Source organism: Oryza brachyantha, chromosome 2 (genome assembly GCF_000231095.2).
Source record: "Oryza brachyantha chromosome 2, ObraRS2, whole genome shotgun sequence".
Classification (NCBI taxonomy): Eukaryota; Viridiplantae; Streptophyta; class Magnoliopsida; order Poales; family Poaceae; genus Oryza; species Oryza brachyantha.
Window position 1 is genome coordinate 13,732,009 of NC_023164.2, and position 25,251 is coordinate 13,757,259.

The 25,251-nt window shown below is 41.3% G+C and overlaps 2 protein-coding genes, 1 non-coding gene and 1 pseudogene across 3 annotated transcripts; 3 read left to right on the forward strand and 1 right to left on the reverse strand.

Moving 5' to 3' along the window:
* Positions 1 to 1,840: 1,840 nt before the first annotated feature.
* On the forward strand, positions 1,841 to 8,261 carry LOC102721619 (annotated as a pseudogene).
* On the reverse strand, positions 7,141 to 7,279 carry LOC121053707. The gene has a single exon (XR_005811251.1). It is a non-coding gene; the product is annotated as a small nucleolar RNA Z247 (small nucleolar RNA).
* A 1,466-nt stretch (positions 8,262 to 9,727) lies between the features above and the next one.
* Positions 9,728 to 13,183, forward strand: LOC107303528 (transcription factor DIVARICATA-like). Its single transcript, XM_015833122.2, has 2 exons — positions 9,728 to 9,829; positions 12,673 to 13,183. Exons 1-2 carry the CDS (start codon positions 9,735 to 9,737, stop codon positions 12,944 to 12,946), a joined length of 369 nt encoding a protein of 122 aa, XP_015688608.2. The 5' UTR covers positions 9,728 to 9,734; the 3' UTR covers positions 12,947 to 13,183.
* Positions 13,184 to 18,217: 5,034 nt separating this feature from the next.
* Positions 18,218 to 24,921, forward strand: LOC102721902 (11-beta-hydroxysteroid dehydrogenase 1A-like). Its single transcript, XM_006648603.3, has 6 exons — positions 18,218 to 18,469; positions 22,922 to 23,114; positions 23,243 to 23,328; positions 23,508 to 23,639; positions 23,742 to 23,906; positions 24,401 to 24,921. The coding sequence occupies exons 1-6, from the start codon at positions 18,284 to 18,286 to the stop codon at positions 24,767 to 24,769; spliced, it is 1,131 nt and encodes a 376-aa protein (XP_006648666.1). The 5' UTR covers positions 18,218 to 18,283; the 3' UTR covers positions 24,770 to 24,921.
* Positions 24,922 to 25,251: the final 330 nt, after the last annotated feature.

A 25,251-nucleotide genomic window follows, 5' to 3' on the forward strand; every position in this document is an offset into this window, starting at 1 on the left:
ATCCCTCCTTTCTCGCTCGACCGGTGTCATGGACCGTTGGCCGCCTTCTTGGGCTGGGCTGCAAGGGGTTGTGGGGTGGGACGACGTGGGTTGTAGCTAGGTCTGTCGCCTCATCCTGCCCTTGGACAGTTCCACCCCTAGGTGCATTCATCATCTACTCTTTGTTACTAAATAATTTCTAACTCGTCCACATGTACCAACACGAAAAGTAAAAAAGAAAACTAAAATATTCTTCATTTGTTTAAAGACAATGGCATTTAAGCAAGCAGTAAAGTGTAAAACCATACAACTAACTCTATAGTACTGTGTATAAGGCTTGCAAAAAGGTTGGAAGAATCCACGGGCTAACCGGGACAGATGTAGTCATGTAGAGGGGTTGCAAACCTCTAGGCTTTGCTTGTGACGTAGGAATAAAAGTCTATACTAGCTCCTCAACTGTCACCCGAGTTTAGTTTTGCTCTCTCAACCGGAAAATAAGGTATAACATCTTACTCAGCTATTCAAAAAACACACATTTTTCCTCTTTAAGTGGTTTGGATCGTGCTTTTATCTGATAAGGCGCAACATAGATGCTTACATGTATGCACATTCTTTTCACGAAGATGAATGACTTTTGATGTCGATTGAAATTCTCAAATTTACAATACGTGATACTCAAATAAATATAATTCAAATATTTGGATTCTTCAACATTTTGAATTTATATTTAAATTAGAAAAATATTTTTATAGCACTTTGAAATATGTATTTTGATATCAAATTTGAATTTTTACTCTAGGATGTTTTATCTTAGTTTTTAAGTAATATTAGAAAAATGGCAAAGAAAACTTCATTATGATTTTTGCAATTCATAGTTCAAATAATTATAGAACATATCGTGTGCAGTATCGTGTTTCTCGTTTCCATATAAACATTGATGTCTTTTAATAGTAGGTGCAAAATCATTATTAATGTTTCTAATTATGAGGTCCTACCTCTAATAAGGTAAGACAAATGGCAACCATTGGAATATTGGATCAATGCCTAATGTATGGCACTATGGCCCAATCAAGAAGTACCTTAAAAATTCCGTTAACGTATCAACGAACACATCTTCTAACATGTGGCATCTCTCTCTAAACACAAGTGCTTTGTCTTTGATACTTTCTCCTCGTCTACATTAAGCCTAAAGTGGTTGTGGCATATTCATCATGGCTTGAAGCTCTCCTTTGCTCCAATCTATTGCCAGTTAAAGGATGCAAAGAGAAAACTCAAAAGGGAGGCAATGTAGGTGAGGATTATTGTCGTGTGAATCTTTGATCTCATGTTGTAACGCCCTCATCTGTTGCCTAGCTCAGGAGTGAAAACAAAGAGGAAACAATCACATGAGGCAAATGAGGTGAAGACACTATTGGACACCGTGGCTTCGCTTCCAAATGTGTATAGATGCAAACTCAAGAAGGTATCCACTCTCCTTTGCTCCAATCTATTGCTATTTGCTAGTGAACTTCTCCATGCCATTTTTTTCATCTATATTTGTATTTATGATTTAATCAACAGTTGTTAAAGTATATTCTAGAAAAATCGTACATGTATCCAACAACATCTATAGCTTAGCATATCAGATCAAGACAACCACAAAGCACAATCAACTCAACATCCATTGATCAAAACATCTACATAATCAGTCTGTAGATTAAGAATATCGACAAAACATATAAAATAATATATGCACAATAGCAATTGTTGTTATCATTGAACTCATGGTGTGATATGATGTGACATCCTGACCCAATATGGCATGTGAGGCTCATGCGAGCTGTGTGCGCATGTTTAGTCCCATCTTGCTAGTTTAGCAAGGATGGAACCAACTTATAAGACATCATCTATCCAACCATATCACTTCTGGGTTAATCCTTTTACACGAAGCAATAACGAAAGTGTAAATGGTTTGGTATGTTATAAGTGGGGCCCATCCATCGGTTAGGCTGTGTTGCACGGTTCTGGAGGACGGGCTCTTGCACAAGGATGCCACCTGCTAGTTGGTGGAATAGTAGAGGAAACGTACGCAATGCGTCGACTTGTCGTCAAACCTAAGGTTGGCATTTAACTAGCTCATTTCGTCGCTCACTCTTTCTCAATCCTCCTTCTCTCCAGTGTAGCAAATCTGCTCCATCTGCCGTTTCGATGAAATCACCGACATAACCGCTTTTTACCACGATCATGGTAATTAAAGCAAAGTTCACAGCAAGCAAGAAAACATGTATCGTGTAGGAGTAACCGAAGCTTTCGACACTTTTTCAGGATGTGAATTTCTGGGGCGCGGTGTACCCGACCTACTACGCGCTGCCACACCTCAAGGCCGGCCGGCGAAAGCTCGTCGTCTGCTCCTCCGCCGCAGGAACAGTGGCCACCTCAAGAATGAGCTTCTACAACGTAAGTGATCGACCAGCCTAATTAAGAGAAATTCTACGATCATTATTGAGAAAACATCGATCTAGAGAGGTGTCATCAAGTTTTTACATTGTACCTATATGGATGTTAAAAAAAAAAGCTCTAATTAACAACAACATACACAAACCTGCCAGGCGTCCAAAGCGGCCGTGCTGAGGTTCTACGAGACACTGAGAGCGGAGCTCGGCTCGGAGGTCGGCGTCACCATTCTCACCCACGGCTACGTCGAGTCCGAGATTACCATGGGCAAGGCTGTCCAGAAACACGGCTTGCTCGTCGTCGACCAGGAGGCCAGAGACGTAAGCTGCGCCAACAAACAACGCAATCCAATTAACCAGCCTATATCTATATTCGTAGCTAAAAAATTTGTCTCCGTTTCAGGTTATAAGTTGTTTTGATTTTGGTCAAAGTTAAATTACTCCAAGTTAGACTAAGCTTATAAAAAAAGTAAAATTTCCAATCCAAAACGCACGTATTATAAAAAAATATTTTATTATAGATTTAATAAAACTAATTTGGTGTTGTATATGTTATTATATTTGTCTATAGATTTAGTCAAACTTAAAAAATTTAATTTTGACCAAAGTTAAAACGACTCACGACGGTGTACGTTGTAGCGTAGTAATTAAGATTGTTGCAATGAAATTTGCAGGCGCAGATCGGCGTGTTCCCGGTGGGCAGCGTGGAGGGGATGTGCAGGGTCGCCATGGACGGCATCCGGAGCGGCGACAGGTACGTGACGTGGCCGTCGATGTACCGGCCGCTGCAGCCTCGTGGACGCCTGCGTGTTATATATAGCCGGGAACAGCCCCACGGCGTGGCGATTACATATCCAGAGACCGGCAGATTAGCCTGGCTGTTTACAGAGATAAGTACATGATTAGTTGAGAGCATAATCTATCTATCTAGGCTTAACAACCTAACAGACGCATACACATATCCATCTCAACCAATATTATCTAACACTCCCCCTCGATCTCAAGTCTTCAAGCTTGAGATTGTGACGAAACAAGATTAACTTTTGTACTGGCAGAGATTTTGTGAATCCATCAGCAACTTGATCTTGAGAAGACACAAATCGAATTTCCAATTGTTTGGCTGCCACTTGTTCTCGAACAAAATGGTAGTCTACCTCAATATGCTTAGTTCTAGCATGAAATACAGGGTTAACTGATAGGTAAGTAGCACCAATATTATCACACCACAATATTGATGATTGAGGATGCGGTATCCGTAGTTCTTCTAGCAATTTTCTGACCCACATAACTTCAGCAGTCGTATTTGCTAGAGACTTATACTCAGCTTCTGTACTTGATCTAGATACCGTAGCTTGTTTTCTTGCGTTCCAGGATATGAGATTTGATCCAAAAAATACAGCAAAACCCCCTGTAGATCTGCGATCATCTGAACATCCTGCCCAATCTGCATCTGAAAAGACACTAACAGTACTAGAAGATGATTTACTGATCTTGAGACCCAGACCAAGAGTGCCTTTGATATACCGTAGTATACGTTTGACCGCTGCCCAATGCAATGTAGTAGGTGTATGTAGATATTGACAAACTTTGTTAATAGAAAAGGATATATCAGGACGAGTAAGTGTTAAATATTGCAATGCACCTACTATGCTTCTATATTGGGTTGAGTCATTAGGTCCAAGGGGTTCTCCTTCATCTATTGATAATTTTTCAGTTACAGAAAGTGGCGTGCTGACTGCCTTGCACATACTCATTCCTACTTTCTTTAGTAATTCACTTGCATACCTTTCTTGCGTCAACAGCAAGCCATTTTCTGCCTTCTTTACTTCTATACCGAGAAAGTAATGCAGATCTCCAAGATCTTTAAGGGCAAACTCTCTTTCCAAATCTTTCAATAAGATTGTAACCGCCGCAGGCGATGAGCTAGCTACAATAATATCATCAACATAGACTAATACAAACATAACTATGTTTTTCTGATGAAACATAAACAGTGATGTATCTGCTTTTGAGGGTACAAACCCAAGCTCCATTAGCTTTTTGCTGAGTTTGGAATACCAGGCTCTAGGCGCCTGCTTTAAACCATACAGGGCCTTGTCTAGCTTGCACAGATAATCTATCTTACCCTTGATCTCATACCCCGGAGGTTGTTTCATGTACACATCTTCTTCTAGGTATCCATGCAAGAATGCATTCTGGACATCAAGTTGTCTTAAGCTCCATCCCTGCGAGACAGCTAAAGCGAGAACAAGTCTAATAGTAGCTGCTTTAACTACTAGACTGAAGGTATCTTCATAATCAATACCATATCGTTGCTTAAAACCTTTAGCAACTAATCTAGCCTTGTATCTATCAATAGTCCCATCAGCTTTCTTTTTAATTTTGTATACCCATTTACAGTCAATAACATTTTTTCCTTTCTCCGGTGGGACCAAGTGCCAAGTCTTATTTGCAATTAAAGCATCAAATTCTTTGTTCATAGCATTCTTCCAATCTGAATTTGTGAGGGCTTCATTCAGATTGTTTGGTTCACCAGATTGTGTGAGACATGCATACCTCACTGTACCGTCTGTGTATTTCTTTGGTTGATGAATACCACGCTTCGAACGGGTCACTGGTCCAGGCGCTGTATCATCAGAGTGCACCGGGGATTCAGGGGATGTTGATGTAGACGATCCTGCCGATTCCGTCCATGCGTTAGCTAGAGAGTCTGCATGCGTGCTTGCACCGGAGTCCTGGGAATCTGCATGCATGCGTCCAGCGGAGGCTGATGGCGATTGGTCTTGCATGGCGGGCGACGTAGTTCTGTGCATGCATGGAGAACTGCACGACAGCGACCGATCTGTCTCGGGATTGGCCGCACGCCCATGCTGTTCTTCCTCGAAAGCATGCCTTCCCTGCATAAATTGATGACGACATACTTGTTCAGCATCAAAATTTTCGGGGATTTCACCAGTGCTTTCTGCATCACCAGTGCTTTCTGCATCTGAGTCTGCATGTTCGCCTGTAATATTTGCATGCTCAGATGCGGTGTTAGGATCATTAATCAGCGGTTGATCACCTACTAATTCATCCCCTGAGTCAAACGATGATGGAAGTAAATGGGATGGAAGCAGATTAATCTCCGATCGCAGCCGGGCGCCAGCATTGGCGTGAAGGGCAGCAAACGGGAAGACGGACTCATCGAAGATGACGTCGCGAGAGATGTAGACACGACCGGCAGAGATATCTAAACACTTGAACCCTTTGTGGAGAGCACTATAGCCCAAAAACACACACTGTTTGGATCGGAAAGCAAGTTTGCGTGTGTTATAGGGGCGTAGATTGGGCCAGCAGGCACACCCAAAAGTGCGAAGACGAGAGTAATCGGGGGGAAGATTATAGAGACGTTGGAGAGGTGTCTCAAAAGAGATAACACGGCTGGGAGTTCTGTTGATAAGGAAAGCAGCAGTGGTGAAGGCCTCATCCCAGAATTTAAGTGGCATGGAGGCATGAGCAAGCAAAGACAGGCCAACTTCAACGATATGGCGATGCTTGCGCTCAGCCGAGCCATTCTGTTGATGGGTGTAGGGGCAAGCTACATGGTGTTCAATGCCAATACGTTGAAAAAAGGTGTTGAGCCGTTGATACTCTCCCCCCCCCCAATCGGTTTGTACAGCCTTGATTTTACAATTTAGCAGACGTTCAGCAAGGTTTTGGAAATCACGAAATTTCTCAAAAACTTCAGACTTGTGTTTGAGTAGATACACCCAGACATACTTGCTGTAATCGTCAATAAAGCTAACATAATAGGATTTATTGCCAACTGAAGTAGGGGCAGCTCCCCATACATCAGAAAAGATTAACTCAAGAGGAGCAGTAGACATACTAATAGATTTAGGATAGGGCAACTGATGGCTCTTTCCCTTCTGACATGCATCGCAAACAGATTCATGACTCGAATCTTTAGTTACAGGCAATTTATTGTGACTAATAACACGATCTACGATAGAAAACGACGGATGACCTAAACGACTATGCCATCGAGCTAATGACGGCTTGACAACACCATAAGCCTGCTTGTGTGAAGAAGGGAAATCACTGGTTGGGAGAGCATAGAGTCCATTCTTACACCTGCCGCGCAGCAGAGGTGTCTTCGTGACCTGATCCTTGACCAAAAAGAACCAGGGATGAAGTTCCATAAAGGTATTATTATCTCTATTAAAGCGATGAACAGAAACAAGACTCTTTTGTGCTTGGGGAACATGAAGAATATTTTTCAATAGAAGAGAACGGTTTGGGGTACGAATTGTAGTATGACCAACATAATTAATGTCCATACCTGCACCGCTAGCGGTGTGAACTTGTTCGTTGCCGTTGTACTTGTCCTTGATCGTCAGCTTTTCCAGCTCCCCAGTGATGTGATCCGTCGCTCCAGTGTCGACGTACCAATTTGCGTCAACTCCATAGGAGTTGGTTGCTGTGTTGACGATCTTCTCGTCACCAGTGAAAGAGGTATCAAACCTCTTCCAGCACTTGGCCACAACATGGCCAATCTTCCCACACAGTTGGCAGGTGGGTCTTGGTTTGCCGTCATTGCGACCACCAGGGTTGCCATGCCCGCCGCGACCACCATTACCGCGGCCGCGGCCGCGTCCATCACGGCCTCCGCCAGTTCCGCCACGCCCTCCACCACGTGACACCGAATTGGCAGAAGATTGGGACGTATTCTGGAGCAGCTCGAGCCGATTTTCGAACCCTACCAGAAGAGCATAAAGCTCACTTGGTGTAATGGGTTCTGATCGCCCAGCCACAGATGACACGACCGGATTGTAGTCAAAATCCAGTCCTGCCAGCACATATGACACGAGATCTTCGTCGTCCAGAGGCTTTCCTGCAGATGCCATCTCATCAGCTAATGATTTCATCTTACCAAAGTATTGCGCCACCGTCTGGTTTCCCTTCACGGTAGACGACAAGGCCATCCGAGTGTTGATGACGCGAGCTCGAGATTGGCCAGCAAACAGTTCTTGAATAGCAGTCCACACTTCTGTTGCTGACGTGAGCGTCGCAACTTGAGTGAGAACTTCACGTGACAGAGAAGACAACAGGTAACTCAGCACCTGTTGTTCTTGTGCCTTCCATTGCGGCAACGCCGGGTTGGGGATCTTCTCCGTCGTCTTGCCGTCATCTTTGGTGACAACGATCGTGGAGCTTGGCGCAGCAGCAGTCCCATCCAGGAACCCGGCCATCTGCGCTCCACGAAGAGCTGCTAACACCTGTGCTTTCCAAAGGACATGGTTAGCTTTGGTCAGCTTCTCAGAGACGGACTGATTGTTGAGGCTAGGAGAGGAGAGAGAGGAAGAGGATGCCATTGATGGATCTGGGTGGAGGTTTTTCGGCTCTGATACCATGTGGAGAAACGTCTCACTTTGCCTCGTGGACGCCTGCGTGTTATATATAGCCGGGAACAGCCCCACGGCGTGGCGATTACATATCCAGAGACCGGCAGATTAGCCTGGCTGTTTACAGAGATAAGTACATGATTAGTTGAGAGCATAATCTATCTATCTAGGCTTAACAACCTAACAGACACATACACATATCCATCTCAACCAATATTATCTAACACAGCTGATCGCGTGCCTCGCGCCGGAGCTCGTGAGCTGGCTGTCCCACACGATGTACAACACCAAGGCCAAGGCGGCAGCCGGCGGAGGCCACCTGCAGGCGCCGCCGCTCAGCAAGAGGATCCTCGACACCACCGGCGCGAAGAGGTTCTTCCCGGAGGCGCTCCGGCGAGACCCCGTCGTCATCAAGACCGACGAGGAACGCGACGACGGCGGCGAAGGCGCCTCTGCACCGAATTAAATGCCAAGTGTATATGAAACTAGTTAGTAGGTGTGCATACATGGAATCGATCACTTGCCATCTCGTCACAATTCTTGAGTGCAGTATCGTCATATACGGGTCCATATAGGTGCTGATATGCAACCGCTGATAACACGATAATAAATAAATCCATAATTGAAAGCAGTGAGCATCGTATATCCGAACAACTTTGGATGTCATGATGGAATCTGACGCCTATTTATACGCCAACTTGCTCTTTGAGGACTCGTTTGGATGGGCCTAAATCAGAGCCCACTAAATCGCATCTGGTGAGCCAGGATTTAGGCCCGTGGAAACAAAACAATCCCTTAATTGAGTCGATCCATCCCATCGTACGTGTATGTTCATCCCATCTTTCGCTTGTACTTATATTTATATATTAAAATTTAAATTTTTAAATTTAAATTTAAAATTAATTTTAAAAAAATTTAACCGAAGTTTATTTTTCAGCATTGGCTTGCTAAATATACATATATAAAAATTTTATTCATTAATTATTTTTCTTTTAGTTTTTGGACTTTAATCACCCATCTTCTCATCAACGTCTTTCCGAAGAACCCGGACGCGTAGGCACACCGGGAGCTTCATCCATCGTTAATTAGCGGGGACTCTCTGTAGTTAATCAATTCAACGACGTACGTATTCCTACATGCAGTCTTCCCCGGCACAAACTCTGTCAGAACCGATTAACTTCATGAAATCTTTAATCTGCACGTAACCACTTGCCGTTTAGTTGGGTCGATCGCCTTAGCAATGGCGGAGGAGTAACTAATAGTTTCGATCAACGCCATACTTACGTAAGAGCCCATGCAGCATGCCGACGTCGTCGCGTCGGCGGCAGGCGGCGCTGCTCCGACGGCACCGGCCGAGCAGCAGCCGGCGCCGTTGTCCATGTGGAGTCGGCGCGATGACAAGCTGCTGGAGATGCTGGTCTGGCGCTCGAAGCCGGACCCGCCGTGGGCGCGTGTCGCCGCGCAGCTCGGCGACAAGACGCCCGAACAGGCGCTCCGCCGGTACGTGCGCCTGGCCGACGAGCTGAGGCTCGTCTTGGGGGCGCCGGCGCCGGCGGTGGAGACGCCGGCCGAGTGGGAGCTCCAGCTGGAATCCGCTGTGTCGTCGGCACCATTAACGTGCATTACGTGCGGCGTGGCGCTGGCGGTGGTGGAGGTGACGCAGACGGCGCCGCCCGGGTCGGACGACCTGCAGCAAGCCGCTGCGACGGCGCCGGCGCCGGCGGTGGAGACGCCGCCCGAGTGGGAGCTCCAGGTAGCTGCTGTGTCGTCGGCACCAACGCGCCGCGAGGCGCCGGCGGTGGTGGTGGAGATGACGCAGACGGCGCCGCCCGGGCTGGACCTGCAGCAAGCCGCTGCGATGGCACCAGCGGGCGGCGGACAGGCGGCGGCGCAGATTGAAGCTGCTCGGCGGGCTGCCGCTCCGGCTCTGACCAGTGGCATGGTGAGATCGAAACCTAGGAAACCGCGCAGCAGGAGGATGAGCGGCGGCGCTCCCAGGAAGAAGGCGGAGATGTGGAGTGCACATGAGCATAGGTATTTTCATTGCTTCATTAATTCGTCATTATTTGGGAATATCTTACTTCATTAAGTCAAGTAGAGTTAGCGTAGATTTCTCGCCTTCCTGTTAAAATATATTATTATCTTTGTTTAAAGATGTTCAGGATCTTCTTATATTTCTTAGATTCATACGTATGTTCAAATTTGAAAGTATAGAGAAAACATATTTACTAATTTTTGAATAAATATAGGCAATGCTAAAATATCTTATAATATTGAATTGAGGGAGTAGTATTTGTTTCCCCAAAAAGGATCTTCAATATTTTATTTATAATAAATTTATTCTTATTATCTATATGTTATAGTTTTTTTTTCCTGGAGAACGTTGAGTTGTATATTTAGTTTACTGGCTAGTACTAAACATTAGTCTTGTAGAAAACTCTCATGCTTGAAAATATTGTTTGCAATCCTGGCTAAGAAAAGAAAAGGGAAAGAGTTGGATGCACATCTAAATATACGCGATTCATCTACATGTTTTTTTTTGTATTTATAAATTGGTCATTTATTAACGAGCAAAATACACTAGTAAACTTAACTAAACTTGTACTCCCTCTATTTTAGATTACAAGATGTCTGGATTTTCCTTAAATTCATCTAGAAACCAATATATATGTTACATATATGTGTGTATATACAATCTATATAAATTTAGACAAAGCTAAACTATCTTATAATTTAAAACAAATATAATATATATAGGTATCATTATCATCTGAATGCTCAAAAAATATACCTGTAGACCAGCTTTACTATTCATCAGGTAACAATGATTTTTCTAAATCACTTGCTTTGCCATTGGATTGAGATCCAACAACCAGGGGAAGAATATAGGCGACAACCAGAGGAAAAGATGGCATCGTATCGTATGAACTATGAAGTGGTGATGTGACAATGTGGCCCTCAGTAAGTATGCCAAATTAGATTACGGTGCTGGGACCCGGTGCGTGGGGTTGGGTTGGTTACGAGGGCAGCTTCAGACAGAGCCCGTTGAAACCACAATGGTGCATGCCACATCTCGACCACGAGAGCAGAGTATGATAATTAAGCGGCATATATGGGTGATGGAGAGGCTTATCAAAGTGGCTGGGAGGCTAGGTGAACCATAACTAAATCCCACGATATAAGATGGTAAAAAATAATATGCACCAAAGCCTTGGCCCTAAAAAATATAGATGACAAGGATAAGTGGACCAAAAATCTTATTGAAGTTTAGAAGGTAAAAAGATAGAAGTGATGGGGGAGGGGAGATTTAAGGCACACTGATGAGGCAATGGGTAGTGGAACGTCGTTGGCTGATCATGTGGGCAAGGACTAGCGGTGGCCGCGGCAAGATGAAAATTAGAGAGAAGATTGAGGGTTATGGTCTATAAGTGTTGTAGTAGTTTTAGGGCATTCCTAATTGTTCTTTTTAACTCCTAAACTTACCAAATATACACTAGCGGTCTAACATCTGACATGGTATACTAGCATATACACGATGGGGGCACGTCCTTGAGACTAATTGATGGGTTTACTTGTTAGCCTCTTTAATACCCCTTCTTGCTCACTCCTCTCTTATACGATACTTCCTCCATATTCCCTCCATATTTTTTATGTATGACACCGTCGACTTTTAGGATTACGTTTAATCCTTCGTCTTATTTAAAATTTATATCCAAATATGCAAAATTATAATGCATACTTAAAGTTCCTATAATAATAAATCATATATTATAACAAAATAATTAATAATTATATAATTTTTTTGAATAAAACGAATGATCAAACATGGATCTAAAATGGCGTCATATAAAAAAATATGGAGAGAGTACTTACTAGGAAGAGGAGAGAAACTGGCACTCCATGATTCGTTTATGGTATTCTATCAACGTTGAATTTAAAGTTAATTTAGAGTTTTTCACATGACTTTATTTTTCAGTTTTAGTTTTTACATTAATAAGAATATATAAGTTTGATTTATAAATTATTTTTTCGTTTGTATATATGTCATATGACAACCTCCCGGTGAATGTTTGGTTTGCAGTCTTTTTTTTAGAAAAAGATATTCATAGCATTAATGATGGTGTCATCCATGTATTGATGATGGTGCGTTATATCATATATTTTTACTTGTGGAGATACATTTACCAAGTTGATCGTCTAAAAGTAAATTTATTAGTTCGCGAATTTATCAGATGACAACCAGCTGGCATATAGGAGTATTAGGAATTGTACAGATGAATTTTCAGCTCTTGGCTGTATATCCAATTTTTTTATATCTTACTTAAATAGTCATAAAAAATTTTAAAAATGATAAGATAGATTAATATGAGATAGGTCACTCCACGAACATTTACGTTCAAATCTAACTTATATAATCTATAAAAAAAAAGTAAACTAAAATAGCTTATATTCACAGTTAAATTTGTTATTTTTATTATAACTTGTAAATGTTGAATTTTAACTTGGATATTTATGGAGTGTTATATCTCATATTAATCTATCTTATTTTAAAACAAAAGGTTAATAACCATGTAGATGACATCCAATGAATAAGTGGATAATCAACTAAGTGATGAAAATACTTTATCATTCTTTTCTAAGTTAAATTTTGCAAATGTTCTCCTTATGCTTATGCTTGTAAATCAACTTTTGAATTTTTAACCTTTAATTTAGAGTTGATTTTAGGGTTTTTTACCGAAGTTTATTTTCTATCCTTGGTTTTAGATAACGAAGAATACAAAAGGTTTTATTTATAAATTATTTGTCGTTTGGCTTTTTCCATAAAAAAACTCAACAATCACCTGCTTACTAACCAATTGCATTGCACGCATATATAGTCAATTCTTGCGTGGTCTTGAAAAGTGCGGGAAGGGGAAGTGGAAGACAATGGCACGGGAGTTCGTGAAGACGAAGAGCCCCATCCAGATTGCGAGCCACTACCAGAAGTTCTGCATCAGGGAAGAGAGCAGGAGGCTCAACCAGTGCAAGCGAACCAGCATCCACGACATCACCGAGCCGACGACGCCGGCGCCGGAGACCACGCCTGCAGCTGCCACCGCCGCCGGTCCGAGTGCACCTGCTGCACTCCCTGATCACAAGTTTGTGTGCTAATTGTTAGGAAACAAACCTGACCGTGCGCATTCCGGTCAATCCAAGATTTCAGAAACTTGTGTGCGTGGTAGTAGTGCCGGCGTAATGCTCCGGATCAAGTAGGTTAGGTTTTTGAGTTAATCCAAGATTTTTCTTATCAACAACAGCTTATAAATAGTCTAGTAGCTATTCCCTGTAAGTGTGTGTTCTAGTTCTTTTGATGAATAGAAAAACCCAGAAAATTGCCCCAAAAATTCTTCAAGCCCCATACTCTGTTCTTGCTCTGCTCTCGGTTGTGTCGGTTTTGCTACAGTTCACCACTCGGGTGTGACTGAGGTTCGTTCGAGTTTAGCGGCAGGCTAGCTGGGCCTAGGAAAGAACCTGCTCGTCCTGCTGCATTTAACCTGAGGGGAATACACGAATCCGGCATTTGTTGCCAGGACGCTCGTTCGCCATTGTCAAGCATTCAAGCTCTGCTATTTGCTGTCTTGTTCGTGTGTGTTTGTCTCTCTGATCTTGGCTGGTTCTAACACTAATTTGATCTCTGCACGTACACATGTGGATGTGTGAAAATTTCAGTTGTAAATTTCGGAACGGGGAATGATCTTGCGTTCCAGAGGAGGTATCAGGCTATAAATTAGCACAGAATTTTTCTTTCATGAGGTATTTTTGTTATAGACAGGAGAATGAACCGGATATAAGAAGGAAATCATGAGGTATACTTTATATTTTCACTGATCTTTCTAGTTGACTTTATGGTTTTGAAAATTGACTTGTACTAGGTAGGTTAAAAACATATATTTAGTGTACGAGATCATTCTAAAAACTCTTTGGTGGTTTAAAGAGTTTGCTTTATTATTTGGACAGTCGTGCTTTATTTAAACCAACAGGTCATGGGTGACAGCTACATATATCTTGTTTTCTTACGCCAGCTATACGTATCTCCGTAATTTACTATGTACGACACGTTGATTTTTTTTAATACGCAAAAAAAAACTTACATAAATATCACTTATTTTGTTGTTATTGGCATCTTTATCTTTTTGCTTATACTTATACTTATAAACCAAAATTTAACTTTTCAATCTTAACATGGAGTTGATTTTAGAGTTTTTCAGCGTAATTTAGTTTTTGGTCTTGATTTTTAAAACAGTAAAAACATGTACATGAATGTTTTATTAATAATTATTTTATTACTAATGTGTTTTAAGCCTAACTTACACTTTTATGTTTTATATGAAATTTTTAAATAAAACGAATATCAAATAAGAAAAGTCAACAGTGTTATAGCAACTATATTGTAGAATAATGAACATCGTGATTCATTTTCATCCTAAATTATTGGGAGGAGAAAAAAGGGTCGAGGCATGTGAAAGAAGGAAAACATATCTGATTTGTCTACTCCCGATAGATTTTCGTGACACGTATCTTATACTAGTAGTAGCAGTAAAAAAACAAAAAAATCTTAAATTAGATCAGTTCAGAAACTTTACAAATTATGAAGTCCTTGAAACCTGCAAACACCCCAATCTCTGCCCCATTTCAGTGGAGAAGTGACGCTGATCAAACCTGAACTTGCGAAACTACATCGACTAGCGCACCCAAACATTCGAAAATTCCCACTACGACAGAACAAACCACCCGCCCACAACATCCTCCCACCGATTCTCCGCCCGAGACGCCGCGGCAACACGCGCCACAATTGCGGGCACTGGTGGACAGGATACCGAACTGCGAACCCGCGGGGATGAGCTTCGAGTCGATCGGAGCAGATGATGATGAACAAATAGGTCGGAATGAGGGAGGGGGTGGGGCTTTACCTCGACGGCGTTCTTCAGCGGGACGTCGTCCTCGGCCGCCCAGCTCCCTCCCGCGGCCGACATGGCGCCCATGCCGCTCCGTCCCCCGCCAGCCCTCCCCCACTCCCTCGCCGCGCGACGACCCCTCGGTCCTCGAGGAGAAGCGAGATGAGAGACGGCGTGAAGGAAGGGGAGGAGGGCAATGGCGATGGGCGGAGGAGACAGAGAGAGAAGCAGCTTTCCGAAAATACACTGATTTTTTCCCTTTTCTAGTAATCCCCAAATCAAAAGGATAATACAGAAATTATTCGCAAGGAACAAATCGTGGGCCCAATTGATACGTAGGCCGAATTCATTGATGACAATTAAATGGGCCAAATTTATAGGTGGGCCGAATTCGTTGACGGGAATTAAAAGGGCCAAATTCATAGGTGGGCCGAAATCGTTGACGGGAGTAAAGTGGGTCATATTCATAAGTGGGCCGAATGCGTTGGTAGAAATTAAGAAGGCCGGCCCACCTATTTTGATAGGAATTAAGCAGGCCGAATTTAGTTCTGGGCTTAATTTGTTGGAGGAATTAAGTGTACCAATTTCACTTATGGGCTAAATTTGTCTAGTCCGGAAATGTGGGCGAATTGTTAGGAAATAAACATGAAAATCCAAGATTTCAGAAACTTGTGTGCGTGGTAGTAGTGCCGGCGTAATGCTCCGGATCAAGTAGGTTAGGTTTTGAGTTAATCCAAGATTTTTCGTATCAACAACAGCTTATACATAGTCTAGTAGCTATTCCCTGTAAGTGTGTGTTTTAGTTCTTTTGATGAATAGAAAAACCCAGAAAATTGCCCCAAAAATTCTTCAGGCCCCATAAACCTGATTGCCTGAGGGATATACATAAATCTGTCATTCGTTGCCAGGACGTTCGTTCGCCATTGTCAAGCATTCAAGCTCTGCTATTGCTCTCTTGTTCGTGTGTGTTTGTCTCTCTTATCTTGGCTGGTTCTAACACTAATTTGATCTCTGCACGTACACATGTGGATGTGTGAAAATTTCAGTTGTAAATTTCGGAACGGGGAATGTTGATCTTGCGTTCCAGAGGAGGTATCAGGCTATAACCTAGCTTGAGTACAACTGATGCAGAGTTTTTTTTTTCTTTCATGAGGTATTTTTGTTATAGACAGGACAATGAAGTGGATATAAGAAGGAAATCATGAGGTATACTTTATATTTTCACTGGTCTTTCGTTGGCGGGAATTAAATGGGCGAAATTCATAGGTGGACCGAAATTATTGGCTGGAATTAAATGGGCCATATTTATGAGTGGGCCGAAATCATTGACGGGAATTAAATGGGCCAAATTCGAATTCGTAGACGGTAATTAAATGGGCCAAATTCATAGGTGGGCCAAAATCGTTGGCTGGAATTAAATGGACCATATTCATTAGTGGGCCGAAATCGTTGACGAGAATTAAATGGGCCAAATTCATAGGTGGGCCATATTCGTCGGTGGGAAATAAATGTGCCATATTCATGAGTGGGCCGAATTCTTTGAAGGGGAATTAAAAGGCCAAATTCATAGGTGGGCCGAAGTCGTTGACGGGAATAAAATGGGCCAAATTCATAAATGGGCCGAATGCGTTGGTGGAAATTAAGAAGGCTGGCCCACCTATTTCGATAGGAATTAAGCAGGCCGAATTTAGTTCTGGGCTTAAGTATACTCTGTTCTTGCTCTGTTTCCGGTTGTGTCGGTTTTGCTACGGTTCGCCACTCAGGTGTTCGATCCGGTGACCGCCAACAGGAGGCTCGTCGCAGGCTTGCTGGGCCTAGGAAACCACCTGCTCGTCCTGCTGCATTTAACCTGAGGGAAATACACGAATCCGGCATTCGTTGCCAGGACGCTCGTTCGCCATTGTCAAGCATTCAAGCTCTGCTATTTGCTCTCTTGTTCGTGTGTGTGTGTTTGTTTCTCTTATCTTGGCTGGTTCTAACACTCATTTGATCTCTGCACGTGCACATGTGGATGTGTGAAAATTTCAGTTGTAAATTTCGGAACGGGGGATGTTGATCTTGCGTTCCAGAGGAGGTATCAGGCTATAACCTAGCTTGACTACAACTGATGCAGAGAATTTTTCTTTCATGGGGTATTTTTGTTATAGACAGGAGGATGAACTAGATATAAGAAGGAAATCATGGGGTATACTTTATATTTTCCCTGATCTTTCTAGTTGAGTGTATATGCATGTGTTTTACATCAGTACTACTTAAACTAATTAAAGAGAGGGTAACAGTGGATGAGAAATTTTTGAGGTATTAAAAAGTTATAGTGCAAAATTTGCTACCTTCTAATATCAATAACTTCTAATATCTATTGGTAGGCGAATTTTGCATTAGAAAATCCGATATCGCCATCTCCTTTTCATGTAAAAAGGAACATCTTAACTTTCATGTCTATAGGTTCTTAAGCTGAAACATTCGGAGTCCTTTTTTAGCAGAGGAAATCCCAACAAATCTTTGCAAATGGACGTGAAAGAATATGCGCTGGAGAGTCTCATCTTCTCCAAGATTGCACATTGCATAATTCTAATATGGCCTTTCAAATTTCTTTGAATGAAGATATGGAAACTCTTTTAAATCCTTACGGTGACGTCCCTCGTTTTGGTCCGTGTCATCTAAATGATTATGAAAAATTAAAAAAATAAAAATACTATTAGTGAGTCACATCGTCCACAGCCGATCGCCGAAGGCTAAATTATCCGTGGACGTGATGCAGGCTCGAGCCCCAAGGATATCGGCAGCATACGGGGCTCTACTCGTGGCCACATGCTATTAGTATTGTTATTGATACAATAATTCCAACCGTTAATTTATATTCTACTGCTGTGGTTAAGGGTCGTAATTATAGGCCAAGGCCCGTGGGTTATTTTATAATTCTATTTAATTTTTAAAAAATCTTAGCTTAAAACTTTAAATAATTTTATTTTTAATCCGTTTTAGATCTGACCCTTAAATTTTATACGTAAAATGTTCAGGTGCATTATCACCCCTAGCCGATACGAAAGTATGCATAACATATATGGTCTATATCGGATCAGTATAAAGTACTGCGAACACATGGAAAACACATAGGTATTTGACCCCAAAAGTAATGCGAATGCATGGGCAACTTGATTGCCATCTTGCTACAGCCGCCATGTGTCCCCATCGCCGGCTTGATATTACTATCATTTTTGGCTTAAGATTATCATTTTTTAGCTCGAAATGGCTCGTGCTGCTTAATTACTCGCCTTTTTTTGGTACCGACTAAAACAGCAATATTCTTTCTCCAACAATTAGGCAGAGAGGAGAGGAGACACATCAGCACACACTGCTGCATCTCACTCGCTCATTGCTTCTGAGTCCACACCCTGCAGCTCCTGTGCTCACGTATACTACTAGTATATAACCACACCACCATACTTCCTGGAAGAGGAAGAACAAGAAGAAGAAGCCCAGCAAGAACACCACCACATCTCGCTCGGTCACAATTAATCTCGCGCGCTAGAATCAAAAAGGAAAGAGATAGATGGATGTGTACCTGATGTTCCACAGCGCGGTGATGCACGTCGGCGCGGCGCTGGTGGTGCTGGTGTACATCCCGCTGTCGGCGGCCGTGAAGCTGCTCGTGTGGGCGCTCGTGAAGCCGCTGAGGAGAGAGGACCTGCGAGGGAAGGTCGTCCTCATCACCGGCGCCTCCTCCGGCATCGGCGAGGTACGCACGCACGTAACGTTTGCTCTGCATATCGTAGCTCTCCGCCGCCACTGATTGATCGGCACCAATCTCTGAAGCTCAGTAGTAGTAGCAGTAAAAAACCAAAAAATCCTAAGTGATATAATAATACGTAACATTTGATTAAATTCTTATTTTATAAAATAAAATATGTTTATATTATAAAATAGAGAAAGTATAGAGAACGTACCCCAATTATTGTGTTCGTCATCTTTTGATCGAGACATCATCAAGTTGATCGAGAAGCGTGCAGGCGTTGTGTTGTTTGGTGGCTAGCCCATGTTTAGTTACCAAAAAGTTTTTTAGATCATATTAATTTCTGGTACGAGCATTAAATATACATGAACATTAAAACTAATTATATAGTTATGGGGAAAATCATGAGACGAATCTTTTGAGCCTGATTAATACGTGATTAGCCATAAGTGCTACAGTAATCAACATGTGCTAATGACAGATTAGTTAGACTCGAAAGATTTGTCTCGCGGTTTCTTGACGGAATCTGTAATTTATTTTATAATTAATCTATATTTAATACTTAAAATGTATGTCCGTATATATATGTGATGTGATGTTTTTATAAAATAATTTTTCAAACTTACGGGGCCTTAGGCCTTGTTTAGTTCCAAAATTTTTTTTCTAAAAACATCACATCACATTTTTGGACATCTAAATAAAGCATTAAACATAGATGAACCAAAAACTAATTGTACAGTTATAGAAGAAATCTTGAGATGAATCTTTTAAGCCTAATTAGTCCATGATTAGCCATAAGTGCTACAGTACCAACATGTGCTAATGACGGATTAATTAAGCTCAAAAGATTCGTCTCGTGGTTTCTAGGCTAGCCGTGAAATTCTTTTTTATTCGTGTCCAAAAACCCCTTTCGACATCCGGTTAAACGTTCGATGTGATATTTTTAAAAAAATTTTGGCAACTAAACACCATCTTAGCTTGAGCGATGATGCATCCGGATGTGACGGGAAACATCTGGATTTTTGTCAAACGTGATCATTCAGTCGTGAGCTATACCACTTTGTTACTCGTAGTCAGCAATACCTACGGGGCGTAAAATTTTGGGTGTCACATCAAACATTTGACTGGATATTGGAAGAAGTTTTTGACACAAATGAAAAAAACAAATTTCACGCCTCGCCTTTTAAATCGCGAGACGAATCTTTTGAGCCTAATTAATTCGTCATTATCATATATGGTTTACTGTAGTACTTATAGCTAATTATAGACTAATTATACTTAAAAGATTAGTCTTGTGATTTTCTCACATAATTATGTAATTAGTTTTTTGTTTTATCTATGTTTAATACTCTATTTTTGGTTTCCAAAGATTTAATTTGATGTTTTTGAGAAAAATTTTTAGTAACTAAACAGAGCCTTATACACGTATTTAGCCGTCATTTTCGTTCGGCTCCATATTCCCACGCGGCATGAGCGCAGCGTCGCATTTTGTCTTTGCCTTAGTGAAATCTATCGATTTTTTTATTTAACGACTTTGATTTTTAAGTCTATATTTAACCATTTAATTTATTAGAAAGTTATAGTTATTAATTATTTTGTTGTGATTTATTTTATTATTAAATGAACTTTAAGAAGGGCCTACAATCTTGTATATTTACACATAAATTTTGAATACGGTGAATGGTAAATGGAGATTAGATAGTATCTCCTAAACAGGAATGCATCAACTTTTTCATTGATTAAGAAAAAAATATTTACAGTCTTAAACTTTTAGCATAAAATTCTAGCGCGTAAAGTTGTCATTACTTGTCAAGTTGTCCTTAAGAAAAAGAGAGTAGTCTAAAATGAATCGGCGTAGCTAGAAGTCTTGATCAAGGTTCCCCTTCAGAATTGTCCAGTGGTTTTATTTTTGACTCCTGTGTGTATGAACACATGACAATGGCAATTAAGCTGTGCTGCTGCGCCTGGCTTTGCCATTTCACTTGCAAAAGAAAATGACGTGGCTGTATCGAAAGGCGGTAAGTTCAGGTCATTAAGGAGAAGGTAGAAATGGGTATAAGTGCAGCAAATCGATCTGATCTGGATCTAATGTCCGTCCTCTGCAATGCTCAGTAAATAGTGTCAGGGTACGGTAGCGTCGTACTCCTATATAGGACCAGGACCATCACCTTCTCACCGTGCAGCAGAATCTTTACCGCCTCAAACGTATTGTACCGTCGATTATATTCTCGGCTATTGATTTATAAGGGTCCGCTCAGTTGGAGAGAAAATAAAACATCTAAATTCCTAAGAATTCATTTCTACAAGTGTCGTTTATTTTGTAACAACAAAATATAGAAAAAACAAACTATTTTTTCTATAAGTTGTAAAAAAACATATCAATTTTATGTTAGAGAAGTTAGAAGTAAAATCTTTGTAAGACGGATATAGCATACATAGAACCATATCTATGGAGAAGTACGGATTATATGGACATCTTCGACATATGGATCTACTGCATTTGAATACATTACAATTACAATATTCTCTGCCACACGGCCATACCCATGGTGAGCTACGATAAAGGGCTACTGTAACAGCTGTTATCCTTTAAGCTGCACCTTTTTTTTTGGCTCGTTTGGCTGTAAGGAATTTTATAATATGAAAAGTGAAGGGATATGAACTGACGTATATATTAATTTATAGGAATTTTTTAAGCAATTATTTGTATTGAAGTTTGCTAAGTTAGGTAACAAAATGCATTGGAATTTAAAAAAGTAAAGAGCATTATACTTATAAGCTAAATTTAAATTTTTAATCTTAAATTTAGAGTTTTTCAGCGTAATTTAATTATTTTTCATTTACGAATATGTTGTTTTCTTTCCCTAGAAAAATCAAACGATCACCCTGGATTTATTGCTAATATGTTTTAAGCATGACTTACACTTTTACGATTTATATGAATTTTTTAAACAGCGTTATAGCAACTATATCGTAGAATAATGAACATCGTGATTCCTTTTCATCCTAAATCATTGGAAGGAGAAAAAAAAGTCTTACGAAGCATCTGAACGAAGGAAAAACATATCTGATTTGTCTACTCCCTCAGACAGATTTTCGTGACACGTATCTTATATAGCTCCAAAAGATTCAAACTTATAGATTTTGACCAGAGATTAGTCAAATTCTGAGTACATTCAATGCATTGTAAATATTGCCAATTAAAATCTTTAAATCATGAGTACATGCAGTGCATAGCAAATATTGATAAAATGCTTGAAAACACTAAAACGATGTTGCATATATTCTATTGAAATATAATTTATGAGATGGGAGTGTCCCGATTTCTGGGGCCTGAAATTTTCAATATTTTTTGTCAAAATTAATTATTGTGAAAATATTTCAAACTTAAATGCATAGTACAAATGTCAACGTAGATAATAGTTTACAACCCCAAAACTCCACATTACACTCTCTCCTCTCCGTATTTTAATACAAGCTCCTTCATCTTATTGAAATGAACTTACTCAATTATCATTTTTTATTAAATTTATCACTAAATTTATTTTAATTATAACTTATGTTTTCATATATTTGCACACTTTTTTAAATAAAATAAATGGTTAAATGTATGTCAAAAAATTAACGGTGTCATGTATTAAAGTACCTAGGAAATATTAATTAAAAATTAAATTTAGTCACAAATATAACCTCATTATTTTGCTTATGTTTATTATATGTCATAATGGCTTAGAAACAATTTAAAAATATAAAAACCCTCAAAATTAACTTAAAATTAGATTTTAAGATTTATTTTTTTCTTTCAGTAATAAGCTAAACGGTAAAAGGTTGAGCATATATTAATCCACTCCTTTTTAACTTTCGATACCCAACACAATGACCCCTTCACGCTTGACTCAGAAGCATGGAACTCCGTCACTTCTAAAATAACTTAAATTTTATTTTTTCCGCACGTACAAGAGCTCTGCTCCCGTTCTTCTTTCTATATCGTAAGGTTCTAAGTACCGTGAGGTACTAATATCCTCACTCATGCTATTCACCACACGATCAAGCTGTATCTCGAGGTACCATGGAATCGTGACCGTTCGATCTATCATCACCAATAGTTAGGATTATAGTACCAGCTTAATCGTGAAGTGGGTAGCACGAGTGAGGATTTTAGTACCTCACGGTACCGGTATCTCACAGTACAAAAGGAATGACCGGAGCAAAGCTCCACGTACAAATATAAAAGAAAAATATTAGAATATCATTTATTTTATTAAATTTCAATACAACTGTTGCTACTTTATCCAGTCCGACAGTAACACCGATTTTATTTTAGAACAAACAGAATGATCCTATTTGGGGACGGATAGTAATTGTCCGTGCTCCTCCTCCTTTGGACGCTATCACGACTGACACAGGGCACCTGGTGCTAACTAACTTGGCCACGTAATTAACGGTCTTTTGGTGCAGGAACTGGCCTACCAGTACGCAGCGCAAGGGGCGTGCCTCGCGCTGGTAGCCCGGAGGAAGAAGGCTCTCGACGGCGTCGCCGCCGCCGCCCGGGGGCGCGGCTCGCCGGACGTCCTCGTCCTCCCGGCCGACGTCTCCGACGCCGACCAGTCGAGACGCGCCGTCGAGGAGACGGTCGCGCACTTCGGCAAATGTACAGTACCGCAACTAAAAAGACTTATTACAGTATCCAGTAGTATTAAAGAGTGTTGACCTCTCTCTCTCTCTTGATGATCATACGTAATGGTAATACATGCTTTGTACGTGTGATGCTGCATGCAGTGAACCATCTGGTTGCCAATGCCGGGGTTTGGTCCTCTTGCTCCTTCGACGAAGTCACCAACATAACCGCTTTCACCAAGATGATGGTAAGAAAAAAAAGACAAAAATCAATACAATGTGTGAATGTGTGTCTAAATGAAATAAATTTTGCTCTGACTATATCGCATTGTCCCTGGAAAACACGTATAGTACCAGTATATTTAAACCCCGGCCCTAGCCATGTGATGTGGTCAATCCCCTTGATCGATTGCAACATTTTACACAGGACGTGAACTTTTGGGGATCCGTTTACCCGACCTACTACGCCCTGCCACACCTCAAGGCCAGCAGAGGGAAACTCGTCGTGTCCTCCTCCGCTGCAGGAACCGTCGCCACGTCAAGAATGAGCTTCTACAACGTGAGCAACAAAACCCCCCACAAACGAATCAGTAAAATCTCGTCATTTTTACCCTTTTTTTTCTCTGAGACCTTGTTGTGCTCGTGTGTGCGTGTGCGTCAGGCGAGCAAAGCGGCGCAGTTGAGGTTCTACGAGACGCTGCGAACCGAGCTCGGCTCGGAGGTCAGTGTCACCATTCTCACCCCTGGCTACGTCGAATCCGAGATGACCAAGGGCAAGGCCATCCAAAGCGGCGGCGAGCTCGCCGTCAACGAGGAGGCCAGAGATGTAAGATGCCGACTAAACGAAAACACACAAGATATCTGAGTTTTTTAGCGGTGATAGTTCACGACTTGGGTACCGTCGGTAGTTTGTTTGTTCTTTTCTAAAAAAAACTGCTTATATAGAATCTTTAAAGAAATGCATCATTTAGCCTTTTAAAAGTATGCTAACGGAAAAATAGTGAGTGGCTTTGGCTATAAGCCCTACCCCAAATACACTATTGCACCATTATTTTTTCGTTTATGTTTATATTTGTAAGACAAAATTTAAATTTTTCATATTGATTAGGATTTTTTTCATCTTCTTTTTTTTCCAACATTTGCTTTTTAATCGCTAAGAATATGTATATAACACTTTTATTAAAAATTGTTTTTTTACAAATATAGTGTTTGGTCTTTTTTTTCCACCTCCTTAGCATCGGAAGATTCCAGGTTCACTTTGACAGATTTAGCCAGCATATGTCCAAACTAATTCACTCTGTTGGGGAGTTTTGCATGCAGGCGCAGATCGGCGTGTTCCCCGTGGGGCGGGTGGAGGAGCTGGGCGAGGTGGCCATGGACGGCATCCGCGCCGGCGACTGGTACATCACGTGGCCGTCGCTGTTCCGGCCGCTGCAGCTGATAGCCTGCCTCGCCCCCGAGGTCCTGCACCGAGCGTGCCGCCTGCTGTACAGCACGGGGGGGAAGGGGGGCCAGCCGCTCGGCAAGAGGATCATGGAGGCCACCGGCGCCAAGCGGCTCTTCCCGGAGGCTCTCCGGCGCAGCCCGGCCATCAAGACTGACGAGGAGGAGGAGGAGGAGGAGTACGACGACAGCGGCGCTAGAGATGTAACCACGGTGAACGTGCTGCATTGCAGGAAGGGTTCGTGAGCCGTACGTGCCAATTGTATCTTGTTCCTTTCAATCTTTCGGATGCAATTATGTACTAATACTGCCAAATTGTATTTGAACCTTGGACTCCTCAACGGTACTACCTGCGTCCCATGAATAGTGTATTTTTTACCGTTTATATTAACATTTGATCGTCCATCTTATTTTAAAAAGTTTTATGACTAGTACTTTTATTGTTAGTAGATGATAAAACATGAATATTACTTTACGTGTGACTATTTGTTTTTAATGTTTTTATAAATTTTTAAAGGGTGGATACTCAATCTAGTCCCTTAGGTTTTATCAAAGGCTCAGTTCGGTACTTGAGCTTTTATTTTGTCCATATATCTCCTCTACGTATTTGTTTTGGCTTAACATTGTCCTTGGACCCACATGATGTGCCATATGGCTAAATCGCACTCTATTTGTATTAGAAAATGTCTCTTTTGTCCTTATCTTAAAATTACAGACACTAGAAAAAA